Source organism: Cricetulus griseus, chromosome 5, assembly GCF_003668045.3.
Source record: "Cricetulus griseus strain 17A/GY chromosome 5, alternate assembly CriGri-PICRH-1.0, whole genome shotgun sequence".
Classification (NCBI taxonomy): domain Eukaryota; kingdom Metazoa; phylum Chordata; class Mammalia; order Rodentia; family Cricetidae; genus Cricetulus; species Cricetulus griseus.
Window position 1 is genome coordinate 157,186,649 of NC_048598.1, and position 23,306 is coordinate 157,209,954.

Below are 23,306 nucleotides of genomic sequence, written 5' to 3' on the forward strand. Positions count from 1 at the left end.
CCAATCAAGAGAACAACTATGCAAAAGGCTCATACACCTCATGCTTCCTCTCTGGAAACTGTGAACTCACTAGAGAGAGCTGCTGTCCCCTTTCCTTCGTTACAGCACCACCAGGTCATCGTTTGGCTATCCAAACTGATTTGGATGTTGTCCCTAGGTGGCTTTCTCTAGCGGGTTTCTTTCGAGGCAGAATAAAGCACGGAGCGCCCTCTGGTGGTCAGATGTAGAAACGTCTCAAGTAGGAGCGATTCATTCCGTGGATGAGAATCCCTGAGTTCCTAGATCCCCCTCATCTCAAAAGTGGTTAAAACCACCTGACAAGATGGTTTATATCGCTTTATAACTACCAAATCTTTCTGAGGTTATGCTTATGGCTTTACAGGCCCTGTTGCCACAGAGCCGTGACACGATGTAGAGCGCGGCCGTGGTTTGTTTTTCTGGTACACAGTGAATAGGGAGAATGGAGGATCTGAGAGAGCAGCCAAGGTGCCTCTTGGGAGAGGAATACTGAGCTAGCTCTACTTGACATCGCCAGTTCTCTTTGTAACGTGTTATCTAAATAACCGAGAGGGCAAGGCGGGTCTCCTGGGTGTAGTGCTGGGACACGGTCCTGTGACTAAGGGGCAAGCGATGGAATGTGGGCAATTGCTAAGCTTGGGCCGTTTGCACAGCTATACATATAGTTTGGAGACAGAAGAATGAAGTGGATGACATATTTGTAGTACGTATGAGTGTTCAAATTCACTCATCAGGCAGCCATATTAGGAAATACAAATTGACTGTGGTTGAGGTGAGAGGAGATCCGAGCTGGTGAAATGGACTGGCCATCACTGACTGGGCACCAGCAATCAGGCTTTTTTTCTTCTTTTTCTTCTCTTTTTCTCAAAAGACTGGTACTATCTCTTTTTGCTTAGTCCCTAGCCTTCTATTAAAAAGTCTGGATTATGCTGTCTTATCCATTCTTACGTTTAGTTTTGTGGTGTCATAGGCCTTTGAAAAATAAAACAAACAAGTCAAAATGTCTTCAAAATCTTCGGAAATACAGGTTTGAAGAAGTTAAAACTCATGAGGTCTGGACTGTTTAATAGCCGCTTTTCTGGTGGCAATCTGTGGAATTTTCCTGCTGGGTGCACAGATCATCAGGTCATTATAACTGTTACACCTGGACATTCATGCTCCTTTAGGAACATGATCGATTACAAGAGGGAAGGACATTAAAACCACATCTAACTTTTAATACAAAATCAATAGTAATCTACAGAAGGGACTTCTTCATACACAGAGACTTGTAGCATCCATAGTTATGGGAGAGCAGAAATGGCACATTTATTTATTTATTTATTTATTTATTTATTTATTTATTTATTTTGTCTCTGAAGAGACTGAAGTAACTTTTGTCTCTGTGCTTTCTGATGTCTAGGCAAGCCTGTCTTATCATTTGTAATTCCAGTAGATAGGCTGGTTTGTGGAGAGTAAATGAGAAGACATGAGAGTATTGAGAGCCTCATTTGGGGGATCACTGTAGAACAAGTTTTACCTGCATGCATGGAGGATGCCAGGTGACAAATCCTACTGCACTCCGTTGGCAAAATGCTGAGGATTTCAGCCAGAAGCTGGCTAAAACCGTGGGTTAAAAGGTTCACTAGGGTATGAGATAGGTAGGGTGTTAGTTGTGGGGGCAGAGAAGGAGGGGAGGGAGAGGGACCTGGGGTTGACATGTAAACTATTTTCTTTCTAATTAAAATTTTAAAAAAATTTTAAAAAGTTCACTATTGCAGTTTCACAGGGAGAAAAAAAAAGAGGCAAAACCCCACAAAGGCATCTGGATGTTTTTCAGTCCTATGTACTGCATTAATGAGCTTACTTCTCACCCAGCAGAACATAAACATTGCTTGTGTGTTTATTTGCACGTAACACCTATAAGCATATAGCTTCTACACTTTGTGTATATTTACACATTCAACAGAATATCTACATATAAAAAGCTTTACTTAAAATTAAACTTGATGCAAGTTATGAGAAACCAATTTATTGGCAAATGAAATTGAGCATTCTTTCAACCATAGGTTGTCATAGAGTTTTATATTGGAGGTAAGCCATTTCATACACATTGTTTATGACCAATATAGTATATATATTTATTTATTCCTTAGACTGCAGGTATAATCTTTTTGATGCTGGCCTAATTAAGCACTTGCCAGATTTTGCAGATTCTGGAGTGTGCCTGTTGCAATTTGTATACACATTGCTGGATGCTGCAGTTTGAAAGCTCATATAGGTATAGTGAATAGAGTCTCACTATTCACATGCTGCTGTCTGCTTTTAGTTCTACAATCTTTTGTTTTTCCATCAATTTCCAACCACAGCATTTTTCTTTTTCAACATGACTTGTTTGGCTAGAAACCACAAAAGACCACTAAACCATTATGTGCTCCAGCCGATGACAAAGCTTTTCTTTGCTTTTGATATTTATGGGGGAAAGCCCCTTCAAATACACTCAGCCTTTTAAAAGTTACTTTCCAACAACAGCAGTAACAGAGGATGGAGTGGCCCAGACTGGCTGATATCCAGTGCAGGAGTCAGGGGATACTTATTGTCTGAAGGCACTGCATGTGTCTTGCCCTGCATTTTCCAGACTAAAATTTGAAATCTAACTTGAGGGTTTTGTCTTCCATTCTTTCCCTATGGCACAAACACCGGAAGGTGTCACAAAAATGCAATGTTTATGCCCCGAACAACTGAACACAGAAATAGAATAAGAAGTGGAACACTGCTGCTGTACCCTGGAGGGTTAAGAAGCCTAGGAAGTAACAGGAGCAAAGAACAGATGACAGTCTCAGTGAGCATTCGCGGATGCACCTGCCATAATTAACTCATGTAGCAAGTATATACTGTACATACTGTTCCTAGCAGTCTCCCGAAAAGACTAACAAGAGCTAGACATAGTCACGAGTTTCACAACAATGTCCACAGAGACACTGAAGCCCTAGAAAACACTACGGTAACACTCCCCACAATCACAACGGAATTCAGATTTAGGGTTCAGCTGAGGAGAATAGTGTCAACAAAGTACTTGACCACAGCGCAATCACATACACAGCTGTGTCCTCTGTGCAGTGTGTTTCATGCATCTTATTGAACTGTATCCCACACAGGGAATAATGTGATCTATTGATGATGTTGAACTTTTTTTTTTTAATCAGTTCCAAGGAAATTGAGAAAACCCACTCCGAACAAAAAAAAAAGGACGCACTTTGCACCCCAGTTCATATCAACGTATCGTTTGACTGAGTTAAGTTCTTGCTTTGTTCCCATAATATTCACATACAGCAGAAAACATCCTTTCTACCCATATGCCCATGGAATGAGAGGGATGAGAAGTGCTCAGCAGAAACCTTCCAGAGAAATGGGACATTGACGAAGAGCTTAACGACTTAAACAAAGGAGTTCATGGCGTTGACAGGTGAAGGGGCCTCTGAGCTCTCATTTCCCTCGGCTGGTTCTTTCTCTTTCTTACCACTGTATTGTCCGATAAAGGAGCCATCCTCATTGAATTGGCCATTCACCCCCTCTCCATAGTCAACCAGGCTATCATCACTATCTTCCTTTTTCACAGTCCTGTCTGAAGGTGTTCGGCTTCCTTTTTTCAAAGGCTTGTGATCTTCTGCATCGCTGGAAAAAAAGAAAACATTTTGGTAAGACTGGCATTTAGCTAAAGTGCCTTGGTTTTACAGATCGTGCATGCAAATTATGAAAAAAGCACATGGAGCTGCTATGGCCAAATCTAACTGCCAAGTGGATTCCAGTGGCTAGCGTGGTGCTGGAATGGAATCAGGCACAGAAATGGTTGAATCGTGGTCTGCAGCAGAGAGGATGGCTTTCCGATAGGGCGTGATAATTTAAATGAGAGATTCTAAGGCCTGATTGGAAGGCAATCCAGGAACAATCACGAGCATTAAAAGGGAGGGGGGGATTGAGGACAGGTGAAAATCATCACTGTTTCAGTTCAAAGGAGCAGGGCAGAGTTCAGGACAGTGCCGAGTTAGTGTGTTAAACTGTAGAACATCTCTGATTCCTTGGATGTGAATGGAGCATGATTTTGGTTACATGTGAAATATGAATTGTTTTTTCCTGAGCCAGAAAGAGAAGCAAAATCCTGCAGTTCAAATAGTTTTGTTATTGAGTGCAGGCCAGATCTGTGAACTTCTACCTTACCTTTCAAAAGACCTAGAAATCCATTAAAAGGAGGCAGGGGAAACAAATGAGAACAGCCTAAGAAGAAAAGCACAATCCTTACACGGATAGGTCACAATTCATTTTTCTCTGAAGAATTTTGGCCAATGAGTAAAGATTTATTCATTTGGAAAGACAAACACTCTAACTTAAAAGCACTATATTTGAAACATAAATAGCCAGTCTCCAAACCCTAAGGTGGAGTGAGTGCTTCCAAACTCACAAAAAAAAAAAAAAAAAATGTCCTGTCCACTGCTTAACTGGATTCTCACCTCTCCTCTGGGCTATGCACACACTGAGGGCGGTCAACGTTTGCACTTTAGCAAAGCATTATAGGAGTCTATTATTATTTTTGCCTATTTCTTTGTTGAACCCTTAAGCACAACTTCTGAAGGCAAAAGAATATTCACTGTATTTAAGAATGTGCACTGACATGGCCACATATGTTACTGAATTTAAGATCACCCACTAACATGGTCATATGTATAAGTACAGTGACTGACTCCTTAACAGGTAACATTTGGGGGGAAATAGAAAAAATTACCAGCAACAACCCGGTTTGAAATAGGAATGATACACAATACTTGAACTAAAAGTCTTGAAGTACTTGATGTGACAAAGCTGTCACTGTAACATCAGTGTTTTTAACAAAGAATGGTGATAAGATTATTGTTAGCAAGACTGAGTTTTTTTTTCCCCTTGTCAAGCTACAAAGACTTAAACTGTCTCCTTAGGTGATACTTCCTGCTAGCAATCTCTTATTTTTCCCTCTAAGAAGAATACATCAAAACTTTCATGTGCTAGCAAAAACAACCCATAAAGATAATATACAAGTACACATTCACATCTAAATAATCTATACAATTGGTGACATCAGAGATCTTGGGGTGCCCTGTTGATGGGGGCATTTCAAAGGACACAACACCCACAAAACCCAACTTATAAAATACAGCTTACACAACATCTTTGAGAATTAGCTGTGAACTTCTGTACTTTGCTTAAATACCTCTAATATTTATGCCCCAGAAGAATTCAATAATAAGCAGATTTTTGCCACCTGAGTTCCACCTATTATTCTACTTAATAGAACTAGCAAGCCAAGGAATACATTATAGGATATGTTATTATGTCATTTCTTTGATCCAGCCTAGCCTTCATCTAATGTTTACTAAGTACCTACTCTAAGGAAGATGCCATTCTAGGCACTGGGGACATAGGAACAAGCAACAGAGACTAAAATGCTGCCCTTACATCCAGTGGGGTAAAATGCAGTTAGCAAACATCTTGGTAAAGAAAATTACTTATGTCAGGTGATCAGTACTGCAGAGAATTGAGAGCTAAGTAAATGGAACAGAAGGAGATAGGAAAAAAGGAGGGAGGGTTGACATAAGATATCCCTATCCCTGGAAGGTCTTGTTTAAAGGTACCATCTGATCCACGGATCTAAGAGCTCACCCTGTGGATGACTAGAGCAAGAGCAATTATGGCAAAAGCAACAAGCAGCACAAATGATCTGCAGCAGGGCAGGCTTGGCATGTTCTAGAAACAGCAAGGGCTTGCTGAGGCTGGAATTGAATGGGTGGATAAAAAAGAGAGTAGTTGGAGGTGGCAGGGGTAGGCCAAGGATCCATGGACATTGATGAGCCTCTGTTTAAGAGATGGAGGCTCTGTGGGTGGGAGGTATATATCCATGGGTGAGCATTGTGGTCTGACCTATATTGTTCTAAAAGCACAACTCTGCCATCAAACATTGACAGTAGCCTGCCCTTGAGAGGAGGGGTTGGTAAACTCTAGCAAACTTGAGATACACCCATTTGTGCTTTATTTATTGCCAATAGCTCCTTTTCTGCTACATCAGCAAAACTGCTGAGTTCCAGCTGAGACTATGTGGGCTGTAAAATCTAACACGTTTACCCAGGGCTCTTTAGAAGTGTGAGTCTGCAAAGCTCAGCAGTGGAATTGTGAGATTACTTCTGTCATTCAAGAGAGAGATGGCTGTGGTTTGGACCAGGGTGAAATGTTGAAGAAGTTTATACCAAATGCTCAGATTCTGGTCATATTTTGGAAAGAAGAGCAAGGTGGACTTCCTGGTGGATTGGCTAGGGAGCAACAGGCAAGGTGATGGCACCAGGATGTCTGGCATAAACAAGAAACTTGGCATTACCCCTTTTCACTGTGCACCAGAGCATGCTTGGGCGAAGATCTGAAGTTTGGTTTGCACATGTCAAAGTTTGTACATGTCAGAAGCACCACTTCTGCAATAATGTTATGAGACTTTTATGAGAATGATACATAAAATCAACAAAAATGCCTCAAGGAAGTCAAGCTATAGCCTGATAGAATTCATGAACATAGACAAGGAGACCTGAACTTGTAACCAGCCAAGTGGAGCCAACCACTAAAGAGATAAAATATCATATCAGGTTGGGTCAAGTTCAGGAATGAAAGTTTGGTTTAGTATGAAAATACAATTTATTAAATTTACCATTTGCACTTTTGTAGCCAGGAAAAAAAAACTATGATCATCGCAGTAGACTTAGAAAAATGTATATGACAGTGTTCAACACCCATTCATGAAGAAAACTTTAATATGCTAGAAAGGGGGAGTGTTTCTATTAATCTGTTAAAGGATGTCTACATGAAAACTACTGTGAATGGAATCCTTGATGGCCAGTGCTGAACTGTTCTGTTTAGAATCAGAAATAATAGTAAGCATGGCTGTTTTCTCCTCTTTCCTCTCTCCCTCTTCCTTTTTCTCATCCTCTCCTTCTTCCTTTTCTATGTTTTTGGAGACAGGGTCCTACATAGCCCAGGCTGGCCTAACACTCTCAACCTTGCTATGTAGCTGAAGATGACCTTGAACTCATCTTCCTGCCTTTCCTGCCCAAGTGCTAAGAATGTACACATGAGCTGCTTTCTACATTCCTAATGAAAACTACCCAGGAATATCAAGCAATGTGATGAGAAAAAGAAATGACACTTTTCACACACCCATCAAATTGTTGGTAGTCCTCTGTATTCCTCACAAGATTATAAACTCCCAGTAAAGGACCAAGTTTTATTGTGTTCAATTCACCTAAGGTGTGGCATACAGTAGGAACTCAATAAACATCTTTTGGGTAAATTCCTGATAAAATTACATTATAAGAGACCATGAATACTTAAAAAATGCTTTAGAATTCTAACATTACATTTTCATTCCTTCTTAATGTTATAATAGCAGACAAAGCATTGCTTTATATTATTCTTTCTTTAATACTGAGGATGCATTTTAGGGAGCTCATTCATTCCATTCTTAGTTGTGCTTGGCTCACATCCATGAAATAGTTACTAAAATAAAACCCACTAACAGTAAATAAATCTAATAATGCATCTGACATTCCTGCAGTGACTGTCCTACTATGATCAAACTACACAACAGTGTTATTGACATCCATACACCAAAATCTTATGCTGGCACACTGTAAAAGTTCATCATTATTTGCTTACAACCAGTTCATATTTGTGAGCACAATAAGCTGAAGTATGTAACAAATGCAACACCACAGCTTGTATCAGCCAAGCTTTGGCAAGAGTTAGCAAGCTGGCAGCAGCGCTGTGGTCACATGAATGACAAGATTCCCATGGCAAAATCCTCCATTTGGCCAGTAAATCATGGTTTGCATAGCACAAGCATATGGTTCACAACCTAGGCTCACTGTTGTTTTTAAACAGAATGCATCTAAAGAACAAGGAAATACTTACATAGTTGGCTGCACTGTTTCTTTGATTTTTCTATATGCTAGTAAGGATGCAGATCCTACTGTCTGTATAATTAAAGAGACAAACAAAGAAAGCTGCAGGCTTCTGAGAGAGGGTAGCTGCTTGGGTTGGGTGTTGGAGTGAGGGTATGGGGATAAAGCATATGGAAAAAAAATCAACTTTGGCTACTACAGGAGTTCCATCCCTCTTTGCACTATGACATTTTTGTCTGGCTTGGAGCCAACCAGGTAGAATTGTTCCATCCTCAGGCTGGAGAATGTGTGAAACACAAATGGAATTAATTTACATTTCCACAATAGTCCTAATTGTGTGTCAGCATGAGACCAGCATTATAGTCCATTTTCAGAACACAGGAGACTAAGAGTCAATAAGAAATACAGAGCTCAAAACATCTAGAAGGTGCAAAGTAGAGAAAGGACCCCGGTGATTTAGGGAAGAGAATAACACTCAAATGTACCATCAAAACAAATAATTCTCCATAAATAATTGGAACCGTTTTCATAAATTATGACTCTCAGATTAAAAAGGCCTACATGGAACAAACCAAAGGGAATAAACCTGAGGAAGCATCTGAATGCCTAAGGATAAGGTCACATAGACAACAACTATGTCCTGGAATTTGGGAGATGTGATTTCACATGAATCCCCACAAACTTGAAAATTCACTCAAAATCACACCACCGAGTCATGCTTTGAGTTGAAGACATCCATCAGAACTTTATTTCCTTTGGCCCCTCCAGGATTAATGTCATTACAAGAGTGACAAGTACTTTTGTCTTCATGCCAATTGGAAAATCTCTCTAGCCTGAGAAACTTCGGCAAAAACCGAAGACAGCCATTGAAAACGTTTCACAGACACAGCACACACATGAATTAATGCTGAGGCAAAGAAATGAGAGCTGGCAGATGGAAATCAAATTGTGACTATGAAGATAGAGCCAGACACTTGCTATGTACTGCTCGGAAAACAGACTCATGCTGGAAGTTGTCAGGTCACTCACAGAGAGCACAGAACTAGGAATGAAACCTCTGAAGATGTTTGGATTCTTGAAAATTTGTCAAGATGATGAAAATTAAGATGGATACATATTAGGCATCATAAAGGAATCAGAGGTAATGACCAAATGAAAATGGCCTCTGGATTCCAAGCTAGTTCATAAAACACAACCTTGACTTGAATCAAGGTTTAGTGCTGTTAGCATAGTCACATTGTCCCAGGTCTTGGCTTCACCAATATAATTGGCTACACCAATATAACAGTAAGGTGATATTTTGAGGGCTTTGAGATGAGCAGTACATTGCCATATTTGCTTAAGCATGATAAGAATATGAATCCACCACAATGTGGAGAATGTATGAAGTGCAATGGCTTATTTCTAATTCATGCAAGTATATATTTTCTATATTGAAGATGTAGCTTCGTATCAGTAAACAAGGGAGTGGTGTGCATATCCTGTATGAGGTCATAGCCACAAGAACTTTACAAGGATGTCCTTTAATTAGTGTCAGCTCACCTGCGTGTGGGAGAAACAGGTAGAAAAGTGAGTTATACCTGCAAAGATTTCTACTTTTCCAGAGTGAGACGCAGCTGCCTGGATTATGCACACTGAAGGCTGCTCTCATGTGCCATGGAAAACTGGTGATGGTGGGTGGGTGCTGTCTCAGGTTTTCAGACACTTTTACCTCCAGACCCAATACTAGGCAACAACATAACCCTTGCAAGACATTGTTCTGCTATCATGAGCTACAGAAATTCTGAGAGCTTTTGGAAACCATTGGCATTTTCTGTTGAGGAGGGGACAGCATAGGTACTGAGACCCTGTAGGCCAGACATGGTCGTATGTGCACGGACACTGTTGTGAAAGCTCATACTGAAACATACGGGTTTTCTGAATCCATTTACGTGTCCTACATTGGCATTGGTTGTCCCCTCGTGATACTGACATGGGAATCAAAAAATGAACTACAAAGCCAGGTAGTATCTGATGCAAATATCTATCTACAAAGATGGCTTGGAAATCACAATAGTGAATCTTTGGGGGGGGATTCCCAGGTAGGGTTTCTCTGTGGCTTTGGAGGCTGTCCTGGAACTAGTTCTTGTAGACCAGGCTGGTCTCTAACTCACAGAGATCCATCTGCCTCTGCCTCCTGAGTGTTGTGATTAAACGTGTGCGCCACCACTGCATGGCTAGTGAATCTTTTATTTCACCAAAAAGCATTTTCTTCTGTCAAAAAAAGCCATGAGATGTCCTTCATATATATTTAGAAGAATATATCTTATGTCACCAAAAAACTAAGTTATAAAAGGTATTTCATAAATAGAGTTATTTCAGGGTATTATATACATGATAGAACTTAACTTTAGCCTCTAAGTAAGAATAGTTTCATGCCAAGAGACTTAAAAGAAGGTAGATGGATTATGCTAAATGTTTTTCTTAATATGTAGTTAAATCAAGAATGTAGTATTGGCATTCAGTGAGTTAATGTACTGCATGATTGACTATGACAGCTCTTAATAATTAACAGCTTCAAAAACAACCTACTCCTAATTATCTAAAAGTTAGGGGGACATGCATTATTTAAGAAAAAGCATTTTCTAAATCTGAGATTAAAAAGTGTTGGGACTGGGCATGTAGTTCAGAACTAGAGTGCTTGCTTGGTTTGTGCAAAGTTCTGTGTTTGGTTCCCAGCACACACATATACATCCTGTCTCTGTCTCTGTGTCTCTGTCTCTCTCTCTTTGTCTCTCTGTCTCTCTCTCTCTGTCTCTCTCTCTGTCTCTCTCTCTGTCTCTCTCTGTCTCTCTCTCTCTCTCTCTCTCTCTCTCTCTCTCTCTCTCTCTCTCTCTCTCTCTCTCTCTCTCTCTCTCTCTCCTGAGGTAGGGGGGCTATGAGCTTGGAGCCAGCCTGGCCTATGTAGGGAATCCCAGGCCAGCTTGAACTACATAATGAGATTGAATCTCAAAAATAAAATGAAACAGATGCAGATGGCAGCCATGCTAACACTGGTTTTATAAATGCACGTTTCCCTCACACTGTAGGCTGTACAGAGTCCTTCTAGTTCTCACTGCAGCACAGTGAAATTGCTGGCCTGAAGAGCACAGCTCCTGTCTCTGGAAAAGGGTGGGATATAGTCTGACTCTAAACATGTAACTATAGTGGAAAATTTTATGATTCTTATTTTTTAATGGAGTGGTTTTTAGTGATGATATTTTAATCAAGAAGGGGGGCTATGTTTTGACATGCACTTGTTTCTTAAGTAAGAACTGCCAGGCAGGGCCCACTGTTCACTGGGTTCTGCTCTCAGAACTTGGGGGTGTCTGAAGGTAGTGTTTAGTGGGGCAGGGAAGGCATGACCAGAAGAAACAAGGGCTCACCTGTATTCTCCAAACGTTCCATCATCTTCCTTCATGGGCTGGATTTCAGGGTCCGCATGAGCATCTTCCTTTTCTTTAACTGGAAAGTTTGAATTGACATTATTATCCATTGATACTAAACTTCCTTGCTCAATGTTTGCAGGGGTGAGCTGAGACATAGAGGAAAGACAATCTCTACAGAAGTAGCTACTGTGTAGCCAGGCATACAATGTGGCCATGAGAATGCTTTGTTATTTACTAGATCAATTTTTATTAACATGAGCCACTTCAGTCTTTCTCCCAATGAAGAAATGATTTCTAAGTTTCCCGTAGTTCTTCTATATTTTCCAGTCTATTTATTAGTGTATTAGTAGTAACAAACATTTTTATATGTGAATTCTTTTGTGGTGGTTAAAAACTTAACATTTTTAATCGAAGGATAAATGGTCAAAGAAGATAGGAATTTGTCATCCTTGCCGGGACCATAATGTAATGTCACATGTTTCTTGTATTCTGGCTGTAAAATTGTACATGCTGCCCCCCCTTTGTCTCCTATAAACTGGTTTTAGATCCTACTTCAGTGTTCATAACCCTTTGGAGTCTAAGGAAGAAGGCTTCCTTGGAAAAGTGACTGGTACAATTCTCGTGTAGCCCATGACCTTGTGACAGTCCTCATAATGTAAAGAGGTGTCCAAATGGTTCAATTAAGTAACTCAAATGTATGGATAAGAAGATATTCTGTTCCTACTCCTATCCCCACTCTTCTTTTCAGGGTAGCAGATAAATCTGCAGCACTGGGAAGCATTTCAAAGCCCTCTCACCTGGATATTTACCACCCTTGTTTCTTCTAATGAAGCAAACGATCAGCAGAATTAAGATGAGGAGGGCGACAGCACACATTAGACCTATGAACCAGCCCTGGGTCGCGATATCCACTTGTCGGCTTGCCATCGCTACAAAACAAATCAGTGGCATCAGTAGAGACAGGTTAATGGCAAGGTGAGATCCATGCTGGTCTCTTCATTAAAAAACAATTGCCTCAGTATAGGAGCTTTTATGTGCTTTTCACAGGACCCCAAATTGGAATCTGCCAATCACCAATGAGAAATTGCATACTTAACTCTGAAAAAGCTTCACTGTGTAAAAAATTGAAATAGAGAAATCTTTATGTTAAAGATTAAGTGCTGCCACACCCTGATAAACACTGGATTCACACTTACTTTAACTATACATTCTCAGTAAAAATGCATTTACAAACCAATTAAAATCTATTATTTGGGGGATAAAATGGATACTAAATACGATAAAAATATAAAACTGAATTTTAAACAGAACAGAATGTATACATCTAACAGAGTATTTTTCCCTTCAAAAGAAACCACCTTGGGAGACTAAAATGTCAGTGGAAGAACGAAGCTATATTTTCAGTGTTTTGGAAATCTTAAGAAAGGAAAAGAAAAGAAAATGACCCATACAAGAACAGTAGGCACTGATGAACACCAAAACTTTTATTTTACACAGCACCTCAATTCTGATTAAAAATCCTGAGAATATCAAATATATTGTTAAAGAATCAGTATTTGTTATTGTTTGGGCTCTGTTATTCAAAAACTTTAAAATACATTTTGATCAATTATTGGAATCAATGTACAGTTTGAAGAGAAAAATACTCATTTACATGTATACAGTTCTTTATGCCTTCATCTACTCTGTTTGAGGAAATGATGTGAAACTTTATTCAGCTCCTCATAGTATGCAAAGCTCCTATGAACAGTTCAGATATTATATAAAAGTGTCAACTACAATGGACAAAGTGCAGCATTCATTGCTATTCAGACATACCCACAAAAATATGTTTAAATAAGTTTGCACGAATCTTTTATTAAAGGCCTTTGCTTTTTCTTTTTAAGCCATAAACAACATAAAAGGTTTTCTTCTTTAGCATTCATCCATATGCCTATATTTTGCCTTTAATGTGAGTTTCTTCTGAAAAACTTTCACCACTGGGTTAGATGTGCATGATCTCTAGATGCAGAAATAAGCATATCCCAGGTTTCCTATATGTACTAAAAGAAGCGTTTAATTGTGTCCTTTTGTCACAGAAATTAAAATGGTTAAAATTAAGTATGAAATGGAATGTAAAAAATGTCTGGATATATGTTTAAGAAATAAGATGGAAGTGGAAATATATCATTTGGAACATAAATTGGAGCCCAATAACCTTTTCCTAAAGTCCCCTCTGTGCCTCATTAGTTAGAGGAGTTTTGAGCTGTAGTGTAACCAGGCACATGTAGAACTTGAGTATAGACAGCTCTGGCTTCCATACACATGTCACAGTGATGATGATGATGTCAGTGGTGGTGATGCTGCTGCTGCTGCTGCTGATAATGATGATGATGATGATGATGATGATGATGATGATGATGATGACAGAAGCTAACAAGTTGGACTACTCCTCTATGCTAGGAACTGTACTGAAGGCAGGATCTCTTTTAATTCTTACAAAAGTCCTCTGAAGTAGGCATTATGATAATCCCAAAGCAAGAGAGGGTGAGAACAAGAGATTTCCCAAGAGTTGGAAGGGACCTTTGTGCATCTGTCTTTTTGTCCTGTCTAGCTTCAGTTAGTGAACATAGTAGTAAGCTATTTAACTGTCCTGATCTGATATAATGCATTACTGAAAACATGTCCAGACACCAATGTCTGAACATATCATAAACTGTTTTAGGGACATTCCATTCCAGAAAAGGTAAAAGATTTGAAAAATTCATTACATTCTCTTTGGCAAAACAGTCTTGCCAATTTGTACATGGCTTTTGTATGCTTTTATTCAAAGCTGAGCCCCAAACCACATGGCAAAAGTTATTTTAATCACGGGAGTCCTTGATTGTGGAATGCTTAATGAATTATGGCATTGTTACAAATAGTTGCAGCATTTATATCTTTCATCAAATCAAATAAGACTGATGAGATAAAAAATGCAAGATGTGTGAGTATTAGTGCTAACACTGTCTTCCTCAAGGGAGATTTTCCTAACTGAACTGCTTCTCAGCAGTTCTACTCAGTAGCTATGAAAAACTGGCTGCTTCCTGGATAACTGGCCAAAGATTTTCATGTTAACTTTGAATGTTTGCTTCTGTATCAAAGAAAAAAATTATGTGGATTTCTCCAATCTATTATTTAAGACCAGCTAATCACAAGTAAGCAGGTATATACATGCATTCATTCATTTGCATACATTCAGAGACAGAAACACACAGACACTGATGAAACCTAGGGGTCTTTTTTCCTTCTTGGAAAGAAGGGTTTGACTGTGAAGTTTGAACACATGGTCCCTCTTTTGACAGGTTGTCAAACGTTTGGGAGGTGAAGCCCTGCTGAAGGAAGTGGAGTTTCATTGCCTGGTCCCCCAATCCTATCTGCTTGTGTTCTGTTCTGTCAACAAGTGAGCAAGCAGCCTCAGGCTCCTGCTGCAATAGCCACTTGCCACTCCCACCACCATGCTGTCCCCACCATGATGAACTGGACTCCTAAACACTGACCAAAATAAATACTTCATTCCTAAGTTGTGTCTTGTCAGGTCACAGCAAAGAGAAATGTGGCTGACATATGAGGGTATTAGTTGGAAAATGAAAGTGGATTTTCTTCTCATCTGGAATTTCTATAGTTAAATCATATGCTTGAATTATCCACAAGGTGAGAAATAAAACTAACAAATCAAAAGAGTATGCAAATACCAAATAAGGCAGACAAGTGAGGCCTGCCTTGATGCCTAGAAGTTTCAGAGCAGTTTACTGTTCTGATTTTGCTTGTTGTGACATGGATAACATGTGCTGCATGGTGGGAGATCTCTGAGGACAGTGCCAAATCACAGAGTGAGACATATGATTACTGTTTATGAAGAAGTCACAAAGCATGAAAGTGACCTTTCCGGTTAAAACAGTTAGAAATGGAAAGAATGAGCTTGAAAATGCCTGGAGAACCAACAGAAAGGAGGTGAGCCCAAGAACAGATCTGTCTTAAATTCGTGATTAAGTGAGAGAGGGGTGCCACCACTGAGGGGCTGAAATATGACGGAGGATAGAAGGGCAATGTTAGGGAGAGATCGGGGCAGGAACAGAGCACCATCCTCCCCTCCATCCTGCTACTTTCTGTCTCAGTGTACAGTGCTTGACACAGTCGACAGTGTCCTAGATGGAGATTTCAAAGGTGGCAATAATGCCATTCACCAAGAACTCTAGAGGAAACATTGAGCTGAGGTTCCTGGGATTGGCAAAGTGAAGAGAGAAGAGCAGCACATGGACACAGAGTTAAAAAATTAGCCAAATGTTATGCTTCCCCATTGAGTATTGATGTCCTAGACTTCAAAACCTAGTGCTGGGAGGGAGCCAGAGCAGCCCATAAAGCGTTTACATGGTGTGCATCCTATAGCCCTAAGGACAGAGCACTGCTGCCTGAGAGGATGGGGTTTATTATTTGGGCCATTACTAGAACTTAATCAAAACTTGTTCTTTTTAGTTGTCAGTGAGCATGTAAATGGTGGCAATTACTGGGTCTTGCATCATCCTACCACCATCAGTGGCACATAGCAATTTCCCATGTCCCACTCTTTCCATTCACTCGTTTTGAATAAAACTAGTACTTGCTACTGGGATGGTAAGCATCTCCCATCAAGGAAAACATTCTTTTGTTGTTTAAAGGAGACATATTTGGTTGTGCAAAAGGACAAACATGCTGCAATCTGATTTTGAATGCAAATCTAATTTATCTGTAATTTGGGAGGACATGAAGTCCTTAGAGGCACCATTAACGCATAAAGGCTAATTGAACCCACTGTTTCTGGGACAACCTGTTCCTCTTGGGGTATGTCTCTGTGGCTTTGTATAGTGGGTATGGTTAGGGCTTCTCTTTGGGACTGGGGACAGACTTTTGGTCCCAGCTCTACCATACTACAATTGTAACTGGGGCCAGTTCTTCAACTCTGAAGATGGGCATGTAGTGTAAGCAGGCAGTAAGAGTGCTCACTTTAGAGGGATGTTATAAGCATGGAATGAGGAAACCTCTCATGTGTCATACTACCTGCTGTATTTTTATTCGTATTCTAGCTGTATGTCTACATGAGCTTTTAGTATTTTGAAATTAACAATTATCAGTAACAACAAGCAAAATTCTTGAAGAGAAAACTGAGTTGTTTAGAATCCCCATTTTAGAATTAATTCCTTTCCTAGCATATGTATGTAAATGGATATGAAAAAGAAGGGACAGAATAACAGGATTTTTCTTAAAACATACTGATTTTAGCAGATGTATATTTAGAACACCTCATTTGGTATGTAACTTAGTATTAACTTTGGTTTCTTTCTCTTTCTAAATTTTTTCCTGACTAATTCCAAATGATAAGAAATGACTTTAAAAATCATGCTTTGTTAGTGAAACTATAACCCTCCATCCTGCCTTTGGTTTCTATAGGGGTAGGTGTGTGATATCTCCTTAAGAATGTATGACATGACTGAGCAGAAGATGAATGAATGAATCATAGGACAAACAGCTCCTGTTTCAATCTGTGTAAGGAGATTATTTTCTATATTGGCAGCAAATATTTGTTATTATTATTTACATTTTACATGAAAATTTCTTCTTAAAACTTTCCTTTTACACTAGTGAACTCTGAATAACATTCACAAAACTAAAACACATGGAACAGGCAGCTTTTGCAATAAAATACAACACCAGACTTATAGAATTTCTTTTGCACAAGCTTAGTAACACTATGTTGATCATCCAACCAAATTGCAGGGTTCTTCTGGGTTATAGTCCATTTTGATATAAAGAATTCTGACACTCTTAGATATAATTCCAATGGAAAAAAATTCAGACATTAATGTCAATTTAATTCAGAGAAATTTTAAATATGAAAATTATTTAAAAGTAATTACCTAAATAATAAATTAAAATTATATTTCAGTCTTTTAAAATGATTTTGGGCAATAATGTAGTTGAAAGAGAATTTGCCCAATTTTGTAATTTGTTTAATAAAAGAAGCCAAACATAATTAAAATGCAAACTCCCAACCCAGAAGGGCCCCACAGAGAGAAATCTACAGCCCTTCGAGCTGCACCGGCACCAGCCTCTGACTAGAATGTCTGCTGGCTTCTGCTTGTGAGCATGAGCCAGAACTGGTGTGATGTGTGCCTCACCTGGGCCTGTCTCAAACACATCCTCTGAACTCACAAAACCAGAGGCCCCCTCAGCACCAACTCGAATTTTGTATGCTGTTCCTGGCATTAGACCCTTTAACCCAAAGAAGCTTCGAGAACCATTTACATTTGCTTTCCTCCATTCTTCTTTGCCTATGGAAATTGTGCAAAAAACAAAATAACAAAAAACAAAAACAAAAACAAAATAGTAACATTTCAGGGGACCAGAAGTTACTTAATGTTTCAAGAAAAGAAAATTGTCTTTGGGGTAAAGATAAAATATCTAGGTTGATTAAAGGTAGATTATTACAGATCTAATTGTATCAAATAAGTCAGTTAAAATTGGGAGATAAGTGAGAATATCCTCAAAGCAAGACCTATTGGACACTTAGCATGCACCCAAATGCACATATCCCATCACGGTCATTATTCTGTCTTTTACAAAGGATACTCATATACTCTTTGCCTTATGAAATGGCTGAGTTTCTCCCAAGATGTTTACATCAAGAACTATTACACATTAAGTGGCTTCAGAGAACTATAAGAATTATTTGTAAAGATTCATTAGATGAATCTTCTGGTAAATTTAAATACCTTTATACATATCTAAGCTATAGATTCAATATTTCTCAAGTATTTCTTTTTCTAAGGAATAGTTGTTTGCAAAAAGATATGTATCTGCCTGATAAAAGCCTCAATAGAACATTGACTGGTGTTCACCATTTTGTCAGACATTTGTGCAAACATTTACTGGCCAATCAGTCTATGATTTCAGAGCATACTACATTGAGGAAAGTATGAATGTGTTTTCATGAGTCACTGAAAATTCAAGGTGCCTGCACCATCCAGGAGACATGCCCGTCTGTGAACAGAGAGTTGACTTAGGAATACATAAAACACCAAGACAAAATGGATGCTTCCACAGTTTTAATTTTCCTCAATTTCTTGTAAAATTTTGCTGGGTTAAATGAATTCTTTCATATCAGTTTGATTTATACTACTAGAAATTCCAGATTGAAAGAAGAAAAAGTTGTCTTATATATACTTAGAAGTTATTAGTTTTGTTTACATGTTGTATTTACAGAACCAATTTAAAGTGCTCTCATATGAAAAATAACAATAGCAGCAGGGAGCTAAAGCCCCTGACTGTTAGTAACAGAGTATTTGTATTTGTTCATTAACTATGTGGGCTTGTAGTTCACAGTGATTTTACCATCATGACTCTGATTCTCTTGGTGGAATCAAGTTGTTTTTAGTGTAGTCCATGGGAAACCCTAAACATTATTCTTAGTTCCTAAAACATGTCCCCCATATTGAAAGCAGGGTAATAAATCATGTCTTACTGCCTGCTACACCATATTCAACATAAAACTTCACATGCTCTGGTCCCTCATATTCCCAACTGATATTGGCATACGTATCAGCAGCTGCCGCAGTGAGATTGCTGATCCTGGGATTTACTGCTCGAACTAAATACACAACAGAAAAACAAAACAAACAAAACACACAAACAATCATATTGCAGCACCATACACACTGACTGAAAGATCAAATAATCTGAAATTGTGTAAATATTAGAATTTATTGAAAAAAATTTAGATTCCATGCATCTTCACTTTTGATATAGAGAGATTACCTAGTTACTAAAATATTATAATAATCAGAAGTAATGGCATATGATGTTAAAGTTATGAGTTCTAGTGCATGGGTGCTGAGTAACATAAACTGCTTCCCATTAGATCCAGTCCCAGTACACATCACTGTCTTCATTGACTGGTAAACAATGTGGATTAATGAAGATTCCTGAGGACAGATGCCATTACAGTGTATCAGAAGCTTCCAAGTTCCATGAGACTACTTTTAAGTGAAGACTTTCAAAGAATTTATGTTGAAAGGAAAAAGAATATTCTTGAAAGTGGTGACTTCTGGCCTGTTTTGCGTCACAGACTAGAATCTGAGGAGCTGAGAAACTTGAGTGTTGGAGGACACTGAATAGTTAGGGCATTCTGGAGGAACAGGGACAAATAGAGTGGCCAACTATGCTCTATGGGAGGTACAGAAGTAAAAGGAGCAGGAATTAGCTGACCTGCGACATCCCAGAGTGATAGTCTTGCCTGGTGTTGGTTACACAACATTTCCTAACAGTGTAACTGGCTTCTAAAATTCCAAATTATGAAGCCTATATGATGCTCTCCATATACATGTGAAGTAATTAGAAGTGTCATTTGAATATCTGGAGGCTAAATCACACCACCCCAATAGTTTCAACTAAAAGTTAGAACTATAATAGCTAAAATGACCAGACCCTTTTGCCACCCCACAGAAATTACATGAGACGTGAAATTAGAAAGCACTGAGAAGTTTCCTCAGACTCTGAAATTAAATTCTAAAATGTGATGTAATTTAGAAGGTCTGTATTGAGTGCTATGGAAATAAGTGGCATTTCCTAAGATCAAACTTAGGTTTCTGGGGAGACAGTGAACTGTAAAAGGATGGTAGAGAGGTGCATATTGCATACAGACATGTATGGTATTGTCTAACAGATTTAATTAATAAAGATAAATAAAATTTGAAAGGCATATTAAAGAAGTTTAACAATGTACTTGGCCTGTGAAATATAACTAGATGACATACATATTTTGTGGTAAGTGAAAGGAATAACAGTGATTACTGATTTACAAAGAAACCATTTTAGTTTTCCCAGATTTCTTCTTAAGCAGACAACAGCAAGAATAAATAGAAGGAGTTACATGGGCGTTTGTGTGAATTATCACCAGCCAAAACCTAGTACATGTCAATAAACTTCTTTTAAAAATAATGGAATCTGGGGCTGGGACTTAGCTGGTAGCATGCTTGTCTAATGTGCAGGATGCTCTGGGTGTGATCCCAGCAGTGCATAAAAGCAGGTGTGATGGTGCACTCCTGCAATTCCAGAGCTCAAAGGTAGACTCAGGGGAGTCAGGAGCTCAAGGTCTTCCTCGGGGACATAGCAAGTTCTTGGCCACTCTAGGATATAAGGATACATGAGATCATGTCTCAAAAAATTACTATGATATCTAAGAATTAAATTTAGTATTGAAAAACCATAGAAGTTTTCCAGAAAGCAGAACCATAGCAAAATTTGTTTAAAAATAATTTTAAACAAAGGGCATCTAGCTTTTTAAATCTTATTTTTTAAACTTTATTTATGTGTGTGTGCAAGTGTGCACACAATATGGTACATGTGTAGAGCTCAGAGAACATGTTGTAGAAATTGGTTCTCTCCACCATGTGGGCTCTGGGAATTTAACTAAGGCCATTAGTTTGGTGGCAAGCACCTTTAGCTGATTTATCATCTAGCCAGCTCTAAAAGAGTGTTGTCTATGAATATTTATTCATAGCATTCAGAACTTTAGTCAGACAGAAACTTATCAGAGAAATAAAGGAACTAACATATTATGGCTCAAGTGAACTTAACAGATATCTCAACAGATACAGAAAATTGGAATAACCCCCTGTATCTTATTGGATCACCATGGGAAAAGGTTAGAGTTCAACAAAAACACAAACTATAGGAAACCTGCAAACTCGTGGAAACTGAACAACTCACAAGTGAATTACCACTGGGTCAAGGAAGAAATAAAGAAAGAAATTAAAGACTTCCTAGAATTCAATGAAAATGAATGCACAACATACCCAAACTTATAGTACACTATGAAATCAGTGCTAAGAGTAAAGTTCACAGCATTAGGTTCCTACATTAAGAATTTAGAGAAATCTCACACTAGCAACTTAACAGCACACCTGAAAACACTATAACAAAAACAAGCAAACATACACAGGACTAATAGATGATAGGAAATAGTTAAATTTAGAGATGAAATCAATAAGATAGATACAAAGAGAACAATAAAAAGAAACAATGAAACAAAGAGTTGGTTCTTTCAGAAAATCAACAAGATAGACAAACCCTTATTCAAATTAATTAAAAATCAGAGAGAAAATATCTAAATTAACAAAACTAGGGACAAAAGGGGGACATAACAACAGACGCTGAGGAAATCCAGAGAATCATTAGGTCATATTTCAAAAATCTGTACTCCACAAAATTGGAAAATTTAAAGGAAATGGGCAATTTTCTTGATGGGTACCACATATCAAAATTAAATGAAGACCAGATAAACAATTTAAATAGACCTATAACCCCTAAGGAGATAGAAGCAGTCATTAAAAGTCTCCCAATCAAAAAAAGCCCAGGGCCAGATGGTTTCAGCATAGAATTCTACCAGACTTTCAAAGAAGACCTAATACCAATATTCCTCAAATTATTCCATACAATAGATACAGATGGAACATTTCCAAATTCATTTTATGAGGCTACAGTTACCCTGATATCCAAACCACACAAAGACACAACTAAGAAAGAGAACTACAGACCAATATCCCTCATGAATATTGATACAAAAGTACTCAATAAAATACTGGCAAATGGAATACAAGAACACATAAAAAAATCATCCACCATGCATGATCAAGTAGGCTTCATCCCACAGACATAGGGTTGGTTCCATATATGAAAATCTGTAAATGTAATCCACCATATAAACAAATTGAAAGAAAAATAACCACATTACCATCTCATTAGATGCAAAAAAAACAAACAAACAAAACCTTCGATAAATATTTACTCCTTCATGATAAAGGTCTTGGGGATATCAGAGATACAAGGAGTATACCTAACCATCATAAAAGCAGTATATAGAAAACCAACAGTTATCATCAAACTAAATGGAGAGAAACTCAAAGCGATTCCACTAAAATCAGGAACAAGACAAGGCTGTCCACTCTCTCCATATCTATTCAATATACTACTCGAAATTCCAGCTAGAGCAATAAGACAACAAAAGGGGATCAAGGGGATGCAAATTGGAAAGGAAGAAGTCAAATTTTCCCTATTTGCAGATGATATGATGGTCTACATAAGTGAACCTAAAACTTCTACCAAGGAGTCCCTATATCTGATAAACCCCTTGTGATGTGACTGGATACAAAAGTAACTCAAAAAATCACCATCCCTCTTATATACAATTGGTAAATGGGCAGAGAAAGAAATCAGTTGAACAAACCCCTTTACAATAGCCACAAATAATATAAAATATTTTGGGGTAACTCTAACCAAACAAGGGAAAGATCTGTATGATAAGAACTTTAAGTCTTTGAAGAAAGAAATTGAAAAAGATAACAGAAGATGGAAAGTTTTCCCATGCTCTTGAATCAGGAGGTTTAACATAATAAAAATAACTACCTTATCAAAAGCAATCTACTCATTGGAAAAATCCCTGTCAGAATCCCAACACAATTCTTCACAGACCTTAAAAGAACAATACTCAATTTTATATGGAAAAACAAAACCCATGTTAGCTAAAACAATTCTGTACAGTAAAGGAAGTTTCAGAGGTATCACCATTCCTGATTTCAAGCTCTACTATAGAGCTATAGTAATAAAAACAGTTTGGTATTGGCATAAAAATAGACACCTTGATCAATGGAGTTGATTCAAAGACCCTGACATAAATTTACACACCTATGAACACCTGATTTTTGACAAAGAAGCCAAAATTATACAACACAAAAAAGAAATCATCTTCAACAAATGGTCTTGGCAAAACTGGATATCGGCATGGAGAAGAAAGCCAATAAAGCCTTATCTCTCACCCCATACAAAACTCAAGTCCCAATGGATCAAAGACTTCGTCATAAGTCCAGTTAAAATGAACCAG

General features: G+C 38.3%; 1 protein-coding gene across 1 annotated transcript in view; it reads right to left on the reverse strand.

Moving 5' to 3' along the window:
• Positions 1 to 2,056: 2,056 nt before the first annotated feature.
• Nrcam (neuronal cell adhesion molecule) overlaps positions 2,057 to 23,306 on the reverse strand; it is a 78,775-nt gene continuing 57,525 nt past the window's right edge. The window contains exons 24-26 of the mRNA XM_035445653.1: positions 12,172 to 12,303; positions 11,372 to 11,450; positions 2,057 to 3,672 (exon numbers count right to left, since the gene is read on the reverse strand). Coding sequence (XP_035301544.1) covers positions 3,435 to 3,672; positions 11,372 to 11,450; positions 12,172 to 12,303 — 449 coding nt within the window. The 3' untranslated portion in view covers positions 2,057 to 3,434. The remainder of the gene's footprint in view (positions 3,673 to 11,371; positions 11,451 to 12,171; positions 12,304 to 23,306) is intronic.